The sequence below is a fragment of the Pagrus major genome, chromosome 7 (genome assembly GCF_040436345.1).
Source record: "Pagrus major chromosome 7, Pma_NU_1.0".
Lineage (NCBI taxonomy): Eukaryota > Metazoa > Chordata > Actinopteri > Spariformes > Sparidae > Pagrus > Pagrus major.
The window spans coordinates 10,625,414-10,642,769 of NC_133221.1; the positions used below are offsets into that span (position 1 = coordinate 10,625,414).

Below are 17,356 nucleotides of genomic sequence, written 5' to 3' on the forward strand. Positions count from 1 at the left end.
GCCCTAAAGGTCTTCAGTCTCTCTCTCTTTCAGTCACTTACACCTACAAAGTCGAGTTTAAGGGTGTTTTACCGAGGTGAAGTTAGTTTTAAGTTGGATATGGGACAGACTAAACTGATTTCATTTCATGTGTTATGTATTTATTTTGCAATGGCTTTTTTTTTCTTTCAATAGCTTCAATGTCACGCTGACTCCAAACTAATGCCGAATTGTATCACTACACAGGCCACATAGGACGCACCTCACTTTATTTGATTTTACTGCTTCTGATATTTTATATGAATAATTATAATGAAAATTCAGCATTTCTTTTCAATAGCTTCCATGTCATGTGACCCAGTGACTCCAAACCAATGCCGAATTGTATTACTAAATGGGACAAATAAGACGCACCTCTTTTTATTGGATTTTACTGCTTCTTCTGTTTTATATGAATAATTATTATGAAAATTCATCATTTCTTTTCAATAGCTTCCATGTCATGAGACCCAGTGACTCCAAACCAATGCCGAATTGTATTACTAAATGGGATAAATAAGACGCACCTCTTTTTATTGGATTTTACTGCTTCTTCTGTTTTATATGAATAATTATTATGAAAATTCAGCATTTCTTCTCAATAGCTTCCATGTCATGTTACCCAGTGACTCCAAACCAATGCCGAATTGTATTACTAAATGGGACAAATAAGACGCACCTCTTTTTATTGGATTTTACTGCTTCTTCTGTTTTATATGAATAATTATTATGAAAATTCATCATTTCTTTTCAGTAGCTTCCATGTCATGTGACCCAGTGACTCCAAACTAATGCCTGATCTTATAACTAAATGGGACAAGTAAGACACACCTCTTTTGATTACATTTTACTGCTTCTTCTATTTTATATGAATATTTCTTTTGAAAATTCAGCATTGCTTTTAGCATATGTAGAGGCATTTTCTATGTATTACTATATGTAAGTGATCTTTGACTTTTTCTCAAAATATCCGGGGACTGTTTTATCACTAAAACATCTCTGTGTGTGCTGCAGCAGGTTACAGTAGGTGTAGGTGTTACAGTCAGAACGGAAATCCAAAAAACAGCTTAAAACAAACCAAATGGGTTTCCACAACACCATGAGGTCGCCTCCTGAGCTGCTGCTGATGCTTATCAGTAGTTTCCACTCACACTCTGAGTGTCTGTGAAGGCGCCTCTGCTCAGAAGAGACGCGCAGGCGTTCCAGCTGGGTGGGGGATCTTTTTAAGGAGAAAATGATTTAAAAAATATCTGGTTCGGTGAGAGGAAATTCACATCAGTTGTTGAGATATATTTGTCATCACAGGCAAATGAGCTCTTATAGCAATTAATGACGTAAACAGGCAGCTGACCTTTGGGAAATGTCATTAAAATGGCAGTAATATGTGTGGTTACCCCTTAAAAATGCCAAGATATTGATGTAAATTTGTGATATTCTGGACAGGCATAATAATGAGACATCACACCTATGTGTTCATGTAGCTCGTTTGGTCACTATATTATCAGCCCTGTCAGTAATTTGGAAAAAGAAAAAAATCAGTTGTTCTATCATTTTGCATGCATTTCTTCGTCAGGAGTCATACAACGTAGATATGTTGGGTTTTAGTGCATCTCCCAACGACTTCAATACAGCTGACACCACAATCTGGCACCAAAGTAAGAATCTCTGACCCTTCCTTCTTATTTAGGGTCCATGTTTGGACCCAGGTGTGGTTTGGATGAGGGGGAGGATCGGGAGCAGTTTGAGATCATGTTTTTCAACTGTTAAAAGTTGTTTATCGGTAATGGATAAATCACTATCTAGAGGTGCACAGATTCCAGTTCCCCTTAATAAGCATTTGCACAGTGTATACTGGTAACCGGTATACAAAAAAAGGAGTCTTTCTAATGCACTGCAGTTGAGCATTGGCTGCCCTGGTTCAGACAACGGAGCCTCCGTGTTGACATTTTGCATTCATAACCCATGACTTGAGAAACATTCTTGTCCCGGCCAACTCCCATGATGAAACACACAGACAGGCAGCAGAGGAGAGCAGAAAGGCCTTAGAAAGCAAGACAGAGCGCATTTAAGACTCACAGTGAGATGAAATGAAACGAAACAGGAACACATAAATTAGGTAAATAACAGAAAATATTGTGTTTCTTTCTTTCTGTTTGGGCTGACTAAATCCGGTCATATCTGGTCTCTAGCTGTCTCAGTGCATCTCTACTGGGTGCAGTGTTTATTCCTTGTACACTACCTCTAGTTTATTTTCCTTTAATTTGTGAGTTCTGTGGTTATTTTTCATTTTTCTTCAGTTTCCTTTTGCTTTCGGTTTTGGCCAAGCTGATCTGCACTGTAAACTGCACTAATCCACTGCTGAAAACAAAATAAAGAACTTGGACTGCTGAACACTTTAAAGGCAGATTCCTTGTTGCCTTCCGCGCTCAACCGACACATCTATTAAAAAAACAAGAGGAAGTTAACCGTTTACCAAATCTGGAGAATAGACAGTCCTTCCAGAGAAACACTAATGTCCCTTGGCAGCAAAACTTGCATCTGAACCAGTTGCTGTATTAGAAACACACAATGTAGTTAATCTTGAAAGCATTTATGAGTCACAGCTTTCTTAGAGGTCAGGGAGGGGTTTGAATTTCCTGCCAGACATACAGAGATATTCCACATAATCGTCTTCCTCCATCATGAAGGAAACCAGGAAGAACACTGAAGGTAAACAAGCACATAGTGACAACAAGATGACCCACAGGTTTAAAAAACTCAATTATTTTTATTAAACTTCTATCTTTATGCAATCTGTATATATAAAAGTTCTAAAGCCATCAGCCTGAGACTAAGACAGACAGTGAGGCGATCATGTGTTTCAGTCAAGTCCTCATTATTCATTGACCAGCTGGCCTGTGTGATGCAGGCGTGCGTTAACAAAACCGTAAAAACAGGAGACATGAACACCGTGACAGACGAGAAATGGGACCACACGACGTCTTGTGTGGCCGGAGTGATTAGAAGTAGTCCATGGTAAAAACGAGCTTGTGGTCCTTGTTAAGAAGGAGTAAGCAGAATAAATAACGTTAACGTTGGGTTGCCTGCAGTTCAGTCTCTCTTTGTGCTCCTCTGAAGAATGACCGGACACTAGCACCAGGCCTGTTTGTTTCCTGTTTTTTCTGTTTGGGAAAGGTGGACGCTTGCATGTGAAGGTATTGTTGAGCCGACCACATTCGCAGCCAAACCCACTGGTGTGCATCTTAATGTGTGCCGCATGCATTCCCCTGTTCAAATGTAAAATGACTGACTGCAAGTGTAACAATGACAGGGAGAGGCAGAGTCGTGTATGCATCTTAGTGCAGTACATTTTCCCAGTCTGTAAACCATCATTTCATTCGTTATTAAACATATATCGACCACGTACGAGGAATATTCTGATTGATGATTCTAAATATAGCATATTTTTCAATCATTAATATTAATACCACTTTTTTCATTTCTCTTAAATACAATATTTTACATGTCAGATTAAATACGGCTTAGTGTGCATGAGTGTGTCTCAGGGGGGCCGATGTAGTGGACGTTGTTGTCCCCACTATGTTTCTCGTGTTCTGTGACGGAGGGCTGGGCTCTCGGCGGAGGAACGCTCATACTCCACGACACCTTGAAGGACCAACACATAAGGTGTGTGTCTCTGTGTGTGTTCAGTCACTGTCGCTGGTCTCGCTGCTGGGGTCTCCCTGCACCTTGCTGCGGTGCTGCATGGCACGATGGTAGGCCACCTGCACCGACTTGCGGATGTTGGATTTCCTGCCCTCCAGCATCTTCTCCTTGTCCAGCTCCTGGTCCACACCGAGCGGCACCAGCTTAGAGCGCGGCAGCCACTGCCTGGATACACACAAGCATATATACACACAGTCAGAGGTGGGAATTAACGAAGTGCAAATAGTTTATTAAGTATTTACTTTTACTCTCTACATTTTAACACAAATATCTGTACTGTCTACTCCGTACATTTTCAAAACAGGCTTGTTGCTTTAGTTTTAATGCAATTGAGGAGAATTATTGATTATTTTTATTTTGCGTCAAGGCACGCCACCTTCCCAACATCACAAGATTGATTTCAACCATCAATGCATATTGTGGCAGGACAAAACAATGCAAAAGGCATAACAAGATGGAAACAGACAGAGAGAGAGACTCGAATGGGGAGAGAAAAGATGTGATGAGTCTGATGATGTGAGGTTCAGTCAGCTTTTTACAGAAATGGCTGGTGGAAATGACCTTCAGAGGGAATCTCTTTAGACTTTGAGTACATTTCAGAGCCTGTACTTTTACTTGATTAAAGTTAAATTAAATAATTAATTAATAATTAAAGTTACTTGTTGGAGTTAAAAACAAGTGCTCTTCTGCTCGCTGCACACAAAGGGAGGCACACAGTGACCCGCGACTCAACCCCGGACAAAGCGGAAGATGATGAAGATGAAGATGTTGGTAAGCATAAGCATAAGACGCCCAAACATTTCATGAGGAAGAGAAACTGTATAAGTAAGTTCCTCATTCTTTAAGTCCACACAGGCTGTTGCCATCACTTTCTCACTGTTTTTTTTCTTCCAGCTTAGAAGCAATCTTTGAACAGAAGCGATTGCGCAGCACGTTTTCCCCCCCTCTTCTATTCTTTGAAACCACATTGCCCTATTTCTGCTAAACTTTCTGTCGCCTTGCATTTTGGTACTAGAAGTTTCCTTTGAACTACCGCCGCAGAGTCACCTGTGTGTACACATCCAGTAACACCAGACGCCTGTTTTGCTTGCGTCTTGTATTTTACTGTACTTTTTCTGAACGTTTGTTTTTTTTTTTTGACAGAATGTCAGTGAGAACAAAGAGGAGACAAACATTCAGAATGAGCGACAATACATTGAGTGAACACAAAAAGACGACACAAGACGACCCAAAGCACTGACCAAGTTCTCTTGTTGTCAAAGAAAAGCACCAGGAACAGGTGCTCCCTCGCCTCCTGGGTCATTTGCTCCCCTAGTTTCAGCACATCCAAAGGGGGGACAGGGATTGGGACGCCCCGATGGAACACGCCCTCCCTGGGCATCTTCGGGTCAATTATCTGAAGACAAATGGTGGCAAGAGGAGGGTTAGACGTGCAGTCATTAACCTGCAGAATGTCCTAAAGTAAATAGTTTTCTAAGTGATAAGTTGCATATGGAAAGTCAAGTCCGCAAAACCCATAAAATGGCTCCATGCAGCTCATCTGGCCTTAACCAAGTCTGTAGAAGCCCAGAGATCCCAATAACCCGAGTGTATTAATACACAGGAACCCTTTGTAAAACGGTTGTCAATAAACACTTTGTTTGTAAATGATTGCATTCTGTTTTTATTTGCACTGTGTCCAAACTTATTTGGAATCAGGGTTGTACTCGTTCATTTGTGTCTCACCAGAGCAGGATATGAAGGGTAGCCTCTGCACTTGGCCCACACCAGATCGAGAGCTTCCAGAGAAGTGTAGTCATCAGAGGTCATCCAGCATCCTGACCTGGACCGGCTACGTACCACTGATGGTAACAGACACAGGAAGAGGCACAGTCAGCATTTTCCAACCTCACTTCTAGCTAAACGAGGGTTATGTACGCAATCACACTGTTCTAAGAGGTTATTGCAAGATACATCCTTTTTTTTTTACTGTTTAATGTTTGAGATGACTTTCTGACAACAGTAATCTGTTTATGTTAAGGGGCAACTGGGACGGTTGTGTAAGATGCATCTCAAACAAGATGGATGAGAGCTGGTTTGGATGGCCGAAGCAAATATTTTTGGTTGTTATTTGAGCCTAAAACACTACAACATTGCAACACTTCATGTTGTGAACACAGGTATCTTTGTTGAAATTTTCCCTTTGTCATGGTTCATTTTCCCTCTATGTCATAGACAACAACCACAACAGCTGCCACGTCTGTGTCTAGTGTTGAAAATGTCATGCTGTTCCAGCTTGTTTGTTATATTTTTTTAGCTGTTACAGCAAAGGTAGATGTTAAAGACATTATAAGTCGCGGATTAACTTGTAAGAAGTATCAGTTATTTACATAATTTCAATTCCTACATTATTGATTCTTATGAATTACTTTATTTAATCAGGAAGTCACACTGAGATCAAGATCTCATTAACAAGTGAGTACATAATCAAAGAGAATGAAATACAATAATAATAATAATAATAATGAAAATGGTAATGTAATGTAATGACAGAAACATAATAATGAAATAGGAAAATATTCAAATATACAATCTTATAGACAGCATGACAAAATACATTTTAAAATATCCTTGGTATATTTATAAAAGGGTATAAAAATACAATACACTAAAAATATGAGTAAAAATGTAAAAAAAAAAAACATTGATACAGACAGTAGACAATATGAATAAATGCGTTATAAATAAATAAATAAATAAATAAATAAATACATTCTAAAATATCCTTGGCGTAGGTGTAAAGAAAGAACAAAAATAGAACCATGATATGTGAAACAGTCACACATAACTCACTTACAGTCAAACCATATCAGATCAAACACAGTAAATGATCATACTGGTTTCGTTATGGACTCAAAGATAAGGCAGCTTGCCCTCACTGAATTACCAACTACATTAAGATAAAAATCATTCTGAGAAGTCGCTCACCATCTATATAAATAGAAACTAATTGTTTACACAGTAACTAATGGGAGGTGTGTGTGTGTGCGGGTTTGAACCTGTGGAAACGTGCTTACAATGCGAAACGCTCCGTGATCCTCCGACGGAGTACGAATCGTTTTCGGTGCCCGACGTCTCCTCGCTGCTGTCCTCCTGGAAGGCAGAGCGAGAGAACGACGTCTTCCCTCTGCCCTGCTTAGAGGGGGTCGTACTGAAGGAGAAGGGGAGACAGGACTTTAAAGACACAAATAACTATAACAAGTGCTTATCGCTCGGACAGCTCAAAGATCTCATCAGCTACTGATATTAACACCACTGGATGCAGCTCATCACACTTCACTGGTTGCTTTCAAACTGTTGTGGTAAACAAGAGGGTTGCTTATCTTATTTCCATGTGGTTTTATACTCGTATCTGTTTAGTTATACTAAAATTATTTATGTTATTAACTGTATAAAAGGAATGAATACCTAGTAGGCTGACACTACTGAAACATCCTATCTGTAAACACTTAATTTATGAATAGTTTGGGAAATACAAGTCTTTGCTCTGTTGAGAATTAGTGCCACTCTCATAGCATTAGCTTAGCATAAAGAAATCAGAAATCACATGGGGAAAAAGCTAGCCTGGTTCACTTCAAAGCTGCTCTTAGAATGTAAAAATGTGTTTCTTGAACCGTACATAAACTAAAGGTAAAAACAAGCTGCAGTTTCACAGGGTGGGAGATATTTCTTAGCTGGGTGCAGCAACTTCCTGGAGTCTCTGCTGGTCTCCTGGCAACCTCAGTGATGACAAGACTCCAGGAAGTCACTTAAAAGCAAGTAAGCATATTTTGCGAACTATTCATTGAAGGCTGAATTGAAGGATAAGATCACCCCAAAATGGAAATTCAGTCATTATCTACTCACCCTCATGTTGATGGAAAGTCAGATGAAGATTCGTAGTCCACAAAACATTTCTGGAGCTTCACAGCAAAACAGCGTCGTAGCATTCTCCTAAACAACTGAAGTAGATGGGGACTTGTTTTAAAATGTAAAATAACAACTTAAAATACATAAAATGGCTCCATACAGCTTGTCTAGCGTAATCCAAGTCTCTGGCAGCCCCGAGATCCCAAATTGATTTGAATAGACAATATTTACATCTTTGACATGTAGTCAAGCTCGTGCATCCACTTCAGACGGGGTGCACACATTTGGCTTAGCAGCTACAGTGAAGATTTCAGCTTAAAAAGGGTGCAAATACCGTCAAATCAATTTGGGATCTTGGGGCTTCTTGAGACTAAAAACAAGTTGTATGGAGCCATTTTATGTTTATTGTCAGTTGTTTTTTTTTTTACTTTTTAAACAAGTCCCCATCTACTCTACTACTTATTTAGGAGAATGCTGTAGTGCTGTTTTGCTGTGAGGCTCCAGAAATGTTTTGTGGGCTTTAAAACCTCACCTGACGTGGCATGTGGGTGTCATTTTTGGGTGAACTTATTCTTTAATTAACTTTATAGCCCCTTTGGGGGAGAATAACAAGCTTACAGGCACACTACCCTGTTAAATGTCAACTCTGTCTGTCTGTTTTGTCTGCTGGCAGCAACAGCTGGAAAAAGTGAAAAATACAGTTGGTAGGACTAGATCATACTTGTAAATATGTGCTGTAAAACCGAAACAATGAGCTAGCTAAATGAGGCCAAAAGCTTCAGTAAAACTGCAGAGACATTTGCCAAGCTGGTTAGTTATTGCAAGTAATTTGATAGCCTTTTGATTCATAGGTGAAAGAAAAAAAACTCTGGGTAAGAGGAGCTTACTGCTCTGCATCTAATGAAACATCCTGTATATTTGTGCACTAATCACCTGGTCCTGTCAGAAGCGGCACTGCTGCTGCTGCTGGTCGTGGACTCCGAGTCTGAGCTGGAACGAGGGAGACGAGACTCACTTCTGTAAACGCGGAAGCTCTCTGTTACTGGCTGGTTTCCTCCATCAAAACCGTTACTTGGCAACCCTGAGGAAAAGAGAGTGAAGTGAGCGTGAGCCACTCAAAAACTTGTAGGTGTAAGTTTATTAGTGAACTGTCTACTGTACCTGGGAGCAGGTCGTCGTTGTCACTGTCGCTGTCGGAGGTGGAGCTGCTGTGGGGGCTGCGGGGCCTCTTCCTCTGTCTGGTTGCTGACAGCAGGGGCAGCTGAGGGGGACCGATGGGGCTTTGGCTCACCCCTGCCCCACCGTAGCCAGCATCCCGGTTCTTAGGGGGGCGTCCTGGCCTTTTAGGGGGTCCAGCCATTTTTTGGTTCTTCTTGGAGAAGAGGACAGACGTCCGACGGCCTACCTCTGGCGCCAGGGCAGACGAGGATACACTCAGATCTTGAGGGAGAGAGAGGTTTAAAGGTTACTTTAACATTATTATTTTCATCCTGAACATTAATGATATTTTAAATCTTCCTAAACGAACCTTTCCCACCAATCTCCTGGCTGCTGCTTTCTCCCCCCTCATCGTGGTGTCCTGCAGAGGACGGATGATGCGGGAGGGAAGAGCCCCGGTCTCCTCCTCCCACAGACTCCCGGCCCCCCATACCGGAGCCTCCCTCCCGCTGGTGCGCGAGCTTCCTCTTGATGACGCTGATCTCCTTTCTAAGAGCTTTGGCTCTACGAGACTGACCAATGCTGTGCTTTCCTGAGCTGACCTCATCGAGACGCACTTGCAGGTAATGCAGCTGCTCCTCCAGCGGTAGCCGTCGCCTGTTCTCCGGCAGGAGCAGGTCTGTGAGGGGCAAGGAGAGAAAGGCTGTTAAACAACTTCAAGGAGAGCAACCTAAAAAAAGCAGCGGTTACAGAGGCTGTACTGCAGCACAAAAACCACACACTGATTGGTGGCTTAGGGTGTGGATTTCTGGGTATTATTTATGGTGTATTTCTTGTGTAATTTTGAATGTCTTCTGTCTGCTGGGACAGTAAATATCTAGATGTATTTATCTACCAGACAGGCGACACATAATTTGTATAATAGTGATAAGTGCTGTACCAAATTGAGCATGTCTGCAAGATTCATCAAGCTTAATCGGAGGCTGTGCAAAAATGAACAAAAATTTTTTTTTTTTCCTCTTGTACCTACAATTAAATGGTTGAGCTTCACTTTGCAGAATGAAGTACAGGTATGTGCAGAGCTTGATACTTGTTTTCATTTTTGAAAAACTAATCTTCATGGGCGGGTCTTCGAGCATGATTTGTGACATCACAAATAGTTTGGAAGGAAATCCTGGTTCAATATTCAGCATATCATGATGTGAAAACTTGAAGCCTCCGGTAGGTCATTTCAAAGATTTTAACAAGATAATCACAATTTTTTTTGTGGAAAAATCATGTCAGACACCATTTATAATGCAAAGTTGAGTATTTTAGATACTTCTTAAAACATCTCTGCCATTCCTCTCAAGCTAACGCCCATCAGTATAACTCTCACATTTGTGTGATACAGTAAAATTAAGCACTTCTGGCCTGACAAATGTTCCCGAATTGCAAGTGCATTCATTTTAGAACATGCTGTATCGTCTCCAAATCCAAGGTATTTATTGGCCACCAATTGTTGTTGGATGACCAACAAGTCCACATTTGAAATATTTTGCCTCTCGCCTACCTCTTCTATTTTGATACATGAGAAAAAATGCTTTAGCGTTACACACCCAACCAAAGTCAAAGACGTTCACTTACCATCTTCATTTGAGGACAGCAGCCCGTCTTTTTCTCTCTCCCGCTCCCTCTGCCTCTCCCGCTCCCGCAGCCTCTCTCGCTCCCTCTCTCTGTCTCTGTCTCTCTCCTGGTCTCGCTGACTCTCTGGGCTCGGCTCTCTGGGCAGGTGCATGCCAGTCTCGTAGTCAAAGCCTATCCGTTCAGCTTGTCGCCTGGCGGTTCGTATGACGGCCCCTCCCATCTCTCTGAGGCGCAGTGCAGCGCGGTAGAAGACCGTGTCCTTGGCGTTGTACTTGAGGCAGTTGTTGACAATGAGGCCAAAGTCTGCCTCAAAGGCTTCAAAAGTGAGGTAGCGATGGGACTCCAGCAGGTTCCACATGGTCTGGAAGTCCATTGGAGTGTCAATATGGTCCAAGTAGTCTGGCACCTGGAGAGGAGAGGGTACAGATCAGGAAGAGGCATGACCTGCAGGTTCTAGTAAACTTTTGTAGTTGAAAAGTGTGTCGAAGTCAATATAGCCCTATTTGCACAGGACCTCATGTGATTTAAAAGTTAACCACCTACATCGATGTTTCCTGCAGCACATTCACACAGAATAAACAAAGTCTGTATTTTACTAGAATTCAGTGACATTATCCTCTGGATGTGAAGGCTCTGTATAACATCGATGTTTCAGAAGCGAAGCATCTGTTCTTCAGCAGCCACATTAATAAAATCGTTTCGAGTTGTTTTGCTCACTTTCTGCATGTGTTACAAGCATAAATACACATCTGCAGCTCATTTAGATCAAATTAAAGATACTCTGTGGCTGACAACCTTTCATTGCTCCTGACCTTCTCTGTTACTCACTCACAGCCGTTAACTCCTGTTCAACATTTTATGCGGCACAGGAAATTTTCATAATTGTTCAGTTTAATGACATAGTTAAAATTTATACTGCAGTTAAAATAAAGTGCACATAGATGCAGAAGAAAGGGGTGATATATAATTTAACATACATTATATTCTATAATCAATTGAAATATACGCCAATGTGAACAGATTTCTGACATGACACTGATGTGATGTGTGTGTCTTTGTGTGTGTGTGTGTGTGTCTTTGTGTGTGTGTGTGCATTTACCTCTGCCAGTGGTACAGGCTCAGTGAAGAAGTTGTTAGTGTCTCTTTCCTGTAACTGTTCCAGTGTGCTCCTCAACAGCACCAGGAAGGGAGTCAGCTGCATCTCCAGCGCCATCTGCTGCACTTTAATCTGAACACACACAAACATGGTGTTTTGAAACAATACACACGTGCGGACTGGAGAAATGTACATAGAGAAATCTGTGTGGTAAGAACTATGTATGTGCACACAAATCCAACCCAAATATATGGGTGCAACCACACACTCTGTATGTGACTGCGCTAAGTTGCCAGGAGCATGTGCAGATTTTAATTGGGTGGTCCACCTGTATAGATCGGAAAAATAGCTGATGAATGCACTTGTTTTGCAGCTGATTCTTAACTGTCAGATGTGTCAGAGCTCCCCGCCAGCACTTTACCATCCAACACTTGATCACAACAAAAATAAATTCTTACTGTCTAAGAAAAAATGAATATATTTTTAAAGATAAAGAAAATATATTACTGAAATAGCTCAAATGGCTTTAAAATCATATACAGTCTTTTATTAGGACCTAATTATTGAGGGGGTGTTACATTGCCTGCATGGAAGCACGTCTAAACCAAATATCCAAGAAGACTGGTGCAAACCAGTGTCGCTAGTGTTATGTTTTGGATATCTGTAAGTATCAGAGATGAAGCTAATTTGTGTCTCACCGTCTCCCTCTTGAGTTTCTCCCTCTTTCGGATGAGCTCCACCAGCAGCCTGGCTCTCTCCAGGTCGTGTCGCAGTCTCTGCCACGCCTTCAGCTGCTCCTTTAAAGCAGACTGCTTCTCCTCGCTGTCCCGCTGCGAGGCCAGTTTGCACAAACCCAAAAACATGTTAGACGACTGAATGAGGCAAGTGCAGGATCACAGTAACATACGCTGAAAATGAGCTGCTGCATATTTTGATTTGACCAATTACTCTGCTTACTGAGGGGAGTTGTGATGGAGGCTGTGGTGGGAGTGGGTCAATATGTCGTTGCGACTGCAGGTGGGTCTGGAGCCGACGTAGCAGAGGTACGCCATTCCGACTTTGCCTCTTCAGGGTCCAGTAGCTGTGAAGTCGCTGCATGAACTGACTTTTCCTGGGAACCGTCAAGTTACTGGTGATTTTGCTGAGCCTGGAGAGAAACAAACACTGCTTGAACTCTCGTGGTATAAATGCAAAACATTTATACAAAGTCTCTCATGTTCCAGCAGGTAAAGAGGATTTACTGAACAGCTCTACTAAAGAAAAAACCACAGGTAATTAAATCCTAATCCTGCTGTTCCACACGCAGTTTTGCATAAAAGTACAGGTAAAATGTGCAGTGTGTGCGTACCTGTGGGGAGGTATGCAGGGCACAGACACCACAGGTGCAGCAGCTCTCCTCTCAGCTAAGATCTTCCTCGCTCTCTTCATCTTCAGCCTGGACTTGGCCTTCGCCCTCTTGGCTCGCTCGGAGCTCCAGCCTTTGGAGTCATCATCATGGCCGATGCTGGGCTCGTCATCCTCCTCCAGCTCTCCTTCGCTGTGAGACGAACCCATGCTGGCCCCGCCGACTCCCGCCAAAGGTCGGGCTGACCCCGGGGGCGTGTGGATGTCACAGTAAGCAGTCTTGCGGACGCTGAAAGAAGTGCCATTTGCCCCAGTCTCTCTGACAGGCTCCATTTTCATATAGAGGCCCGCCTGCTGGGCACAGGTGACGTGGAAGGCTGTGTAACAGTTGGCTTTGTGACACTGGATGCAGGCGCCGGAACCACGCTGCTTGCAGATGTAGCAGGTGAGCTTCCAGCGCGCGGGGGGAATGTGCTCAATACTATCGATCGGCTCCAGAAAGACTGTGTTAGCAAAGCAGACCTGAGGAAAAGCAGCAAAACTCACTTTAATGCATTGCTCTAATCCAGACCAGGGGTGACCTGGACAGCAAAGTTTATGTAATCTTATATAGTATCAAAAAATTGTTATCAGTTATTCAGAGTCTAGATTCTCAAGAGACGAGTGTGTATGGACGCCAGGCTTACATTAACTGAATAACTTATCCTCTTATACAGCCTATCGAGATTTGAAGTAACTGGAAATAAAACTTTTTTGTACTTCATGTAGCTACACCATAAACCCTCGAATATAAAATAACTCATTAAAACATTACAGTGCTTTTTATTTATAAAAAAGTCAGTTCCCACATTTACTTGTGTTTGTTTACAGGCCAGTCTTGGCAGCGGTGTTGATGTATCGCGGCAGTGAGCTGAAGCAGCCAATGTGGCGTCTACGTGTTTACGTCTATGGCTCTGATCAAGAATGCGTGTGGTGGTGTATAGGTTTACCTCTGGGATCCAGAGGGCACACACGACGTGCGCCCAGCGCGCATCGTCCGTCTGTTTGAAAGCGCCTCCCTTGTTGGGACAGAGAGCACAGTCCACGGCTCTACTTGGCGACTGCAGGCAGCGACGACATAACCACTGGCCCTCTGGGATGTAGGGCACACCGTAGCACTCTTGGTGTACCGCCAGGTTACACATGTCGCAGAACAGGATCACGTTGCTGTTCTGACACTCTCCGTCATTACAGATGCAGCAGACGGCATCTTCATCGATCAGGGTACTGGGGTCTGCCTGAGAGAGAGAGATCAGAGTTGGATGCGTGCTACGCGTGTTTCACAGTTAAAATATTATTTTCCCTTCAGTTTGCAAGTTCAGGTACCTTGTTGTGGCTCTCAAAGTAGGACTCCTTCTCTAATCGGTCCATGAGGTACTCAAAGACCTCCTGAGGGATGGGTGTCACACCGTCACGCCGCCGCTTGTCGTTCATGATGTCGAGCCAGATGTAGTCCTCCTCATCGATGTCGTACTCTACCTCCTCATCCAGCTCCTCCACAGACTTATCAATGTACCTGAACACCAGAGCGGTTAGACAAGATATCGTGTTTATATTATTACATTGTAGTACATGCGTAGTAAAATAGTGGGGTTTATCTAGGGTATAGGAGATACTTCAACTTTCGGCTGAAAGAGGAAATAATGTCAGAATAAGGAATCTGAGGTTAAATTCATTTCCTGATACATGCACAACAATAAACGGTGCAACTACAACAAGGTTGTGACTGACTGTGTTCATGTGAGCTGCAAATATGTATGAATTATGACATGTCCATAACAATAACTCTGCTGTGTAATTATGAATTATCCAGCTTATAATCGTCAACACAGACCTGTAGTAAGATGATGGCCGAGGAGGAGCATCAGGTCTCTCTTGGTCCAGCTCTCTGAACACCGCCTCAGGGAGCTTGACCGCAGGCCCAGACTGAGTGCTGTGATGATGAGATGAGCCATCCTTCTTCTTCTCTTTACTCTTATGCTTCCCAGACTTTGGAGTGGATTTGCCCCCATTAGAAGAAGGGATATCTTGGCGATCCTTGCCGCTTCCTCCCACCTCGCTACCTCCACCTCCACCATCACTACCGTTACACACTCCTCCACCACTGCCACCTGTACCAGACGGCGGAGCATCCTCCGCATCGCTGTCTTCCTCCGACACCACATCAATGTTCTCAAAGATGCTGATGCGGTGGATCCGTCCTTGGATCTCCAGCTCCACCATGCGCTGAGCCTGGGCATAAGTCATTGTCTCTCTGCCCGGGGAGTGAGAGCGCTCTGACCGGTTAGGGCTGCCAGGTGTGTTCCCCCCGTGCCCCGGTCCTCCACCTCCATTACCTCCACCATCGTCCGTATCCCCCGACCCAGCCAATGAGGCGCGGGGAGGCCGTCCCTTTCTCTTCTTCTGGGGTACAGTCTGTGCAGGAGTTGGGTTGTCGTGGTCATAGTGGTAAAGGTGATACTCGATGCCACTGTAGCTCTTGTAGACCTTACGGCAAGTCTCCACAGGGCACTCGTACGGGGGCTTGGTGGCCCGCAGATTGTGACAGAACGTCTTTACATCAAAGTCCAGCCCCATCGTGCCACTGCTGGGACAGATGCTGTTCAGGTTTACATCTGGCAGAGGGGAACACAAAGGAGGACGAGTCCAGATATTCACTTGTGATTGCTATGTCATGTGTTCAAAATACAATACATTATTAAACACCAGCTAATGTAATTACATTGCAGTAGTTAGAGACTCCAGTCTAGACAGGTCGTGCCTGCACATTGTGCACCTGTTATGGTGCAGTCACGTGACCACGTCCCCCTATTCCCACTGGCAAAACACATTGTTGTTATGTTTCCCAATAGCAGGTGCAGTTCAGGTCAATATGTTTGCTTCGCTTCCTTGCTAACTACAGTTATTTTTCTGTTAGCATGCAGTTACACAAACGGCACAACAGTCGAGTCTAGCTGACAGTGATGTCAAGCTTGTAAACAGCCCATGAGCTCGAGCATATCTGGCCACAGCAACAACGCACAGTACGGAAAATGTAGCTGGAAATCCCCCAAATTTAGCATCTTTAATCTATTTTAATCCAGCTAACGTTAGCTTTAGCATTTTGCTGATGCCCCCCCCCCCTCACCTCAAACAATGAAACATTGCAGCCTGACGCTGTTAGCCAGCAAGCTAACGGCAGCTAGCAAACAACAGCAGCTCACTCATAGCTACACATAATAAAGCTAGTTACTACCCACTAGTTAAAGCTACTAACTAGTACTGCTAGCTTGCGTTATTTTTTTTCCCCTCCCGCCTCAACCGACGCTGTGTTTCATTCAGCTCAGCAACGTGAACTAGGTTAGTTTTAATTAGCGTGCTAATTTGTAGCAGGGGAGACGTCAGCAGCACAAAGATGTGTCTCGTTCACGTAACAGAGCATTTTTATTTATTTTTTTAGCAGAATCCACAACACCTAATAAACCGAGCAGTGTTTAAAGTTACAAACAGTGTGACCACTCAGCTCTCTGGTGTTTCCCTCCACAATGACCTCACCCTGTGAATCCCAGACACTGAGCTGCAGAATTACAGTCCACCGTCTGATTTCACGAGGTTACCACACTACCACACCGCGACCGATCAGGTCTATTAATTAACCGAATAGCTAAGATCGATCAGCCCAATCAGTTCCTCCCTCTCAGTGGGTGAAATAGCTCCGTAACGAGCGATGCGAGAGAAAACAGCCAGACGTGCTTAATATGCATCAGGGCTTTCACTACTTCGTGTTCTCAGGGCACTGTTGGGTTTCGGATAGAAGAGTGAGATTATCGATTATTCACGTGAGCCTTTAGCAGTCCAAATGTGACCCAATTCTCCACGTAAACAAGCATTCAAGCGTCAAACGCCACAGATCTGGACTAAGGTTATAAACACTTACTACTCCACGTTCCTCAAGACTGCGTGCTTCCGAAACCTCACAGCGGATCGGATCGGGAGGGTTGCAGATCGAGTTTAATTCATTAGATAGTCCCAGATGAGGCCACGGGAAGCGTAGGAACTGTGGAAATGTTTTTATGAAACAGTGTAATATCCCGATCATTTCATTGTGTTGGGAATAATTCAGGAACTCGGTTGAACAAAAGGGGCAACCGTTGCTGTAGCGTTACGCCGCGGACGCGGGTCGACACATTCGCCACGCAAAAGCGGGGTCTATTTCTCCGGTTCGGGTTCAAAATAGAGCCCGTTTTTACACTTTAAAGGAGATTTTGTGATGATATTCTGTTCGGGAAGTCTTTAAAATAATTTATTTTTATTTTATACTCCGCCGTGCTTGGCCACAGGTTATTTGTGTTGACTGTGGCGAATCTGTGGATTGGTTTCAAAGATGTCGGCCGGAGCGAGCTTGAAAACATCCGAGTCTGGTCTGATCTCACGTCAGATTCTCTAATTGATCCCGCAAACTTAATAAACACGGAAACATTTATGATTTATTGATGGGATTAA

The 17,356-nt window shown here is 43.3% G+C and overlaps 1 protein-coding gene across 1 annotated transcript; it reads right to left on the reverse strand.

Annotated features, from left to right (window-relative positions):
- Positions 1–2,765: 2,765 nt before the first annotated feature.
- On the reverse strand, positions 2,766–17,012 carry brpf1 (bromodomain and PHD finger containing, 1). The gene is made up of 16 exons (XM_073470551.1): positions 16,791–17,012; positions 14,709–15,489; positions 14,201–14,390; positions 13,825–14,112; positions 12,840–13,357; positions 12,449–12,638; positions 12,190–12,321; positions 11,495–11,623; positions 10,396–10,801; positions 9,140–9,448; positions 8,773–9,051; positions 8,545–8,692; positions 6,780–6,913; positions 5,449–5,564; positions 4,965–5,119; positions 2,766–3,888 (listed from the first exon to the last, which is right to left on the reverse strand). The coding sequence occupies exons 2-16, from the start codon at positions 15,449–15,451 to the stop codon at positions 3,705–3,707; spliced, it is 3,921 nt and encodes a 1,306-aa protein (XP_073326652.1). The 5' UTR covers positions 15,452–15,489; positions 16,791–17,012; the 3' UTR covers positions 2,766–3,704.
- Positions 17,013–17,356: the final 344 nt, after the last annotated feature.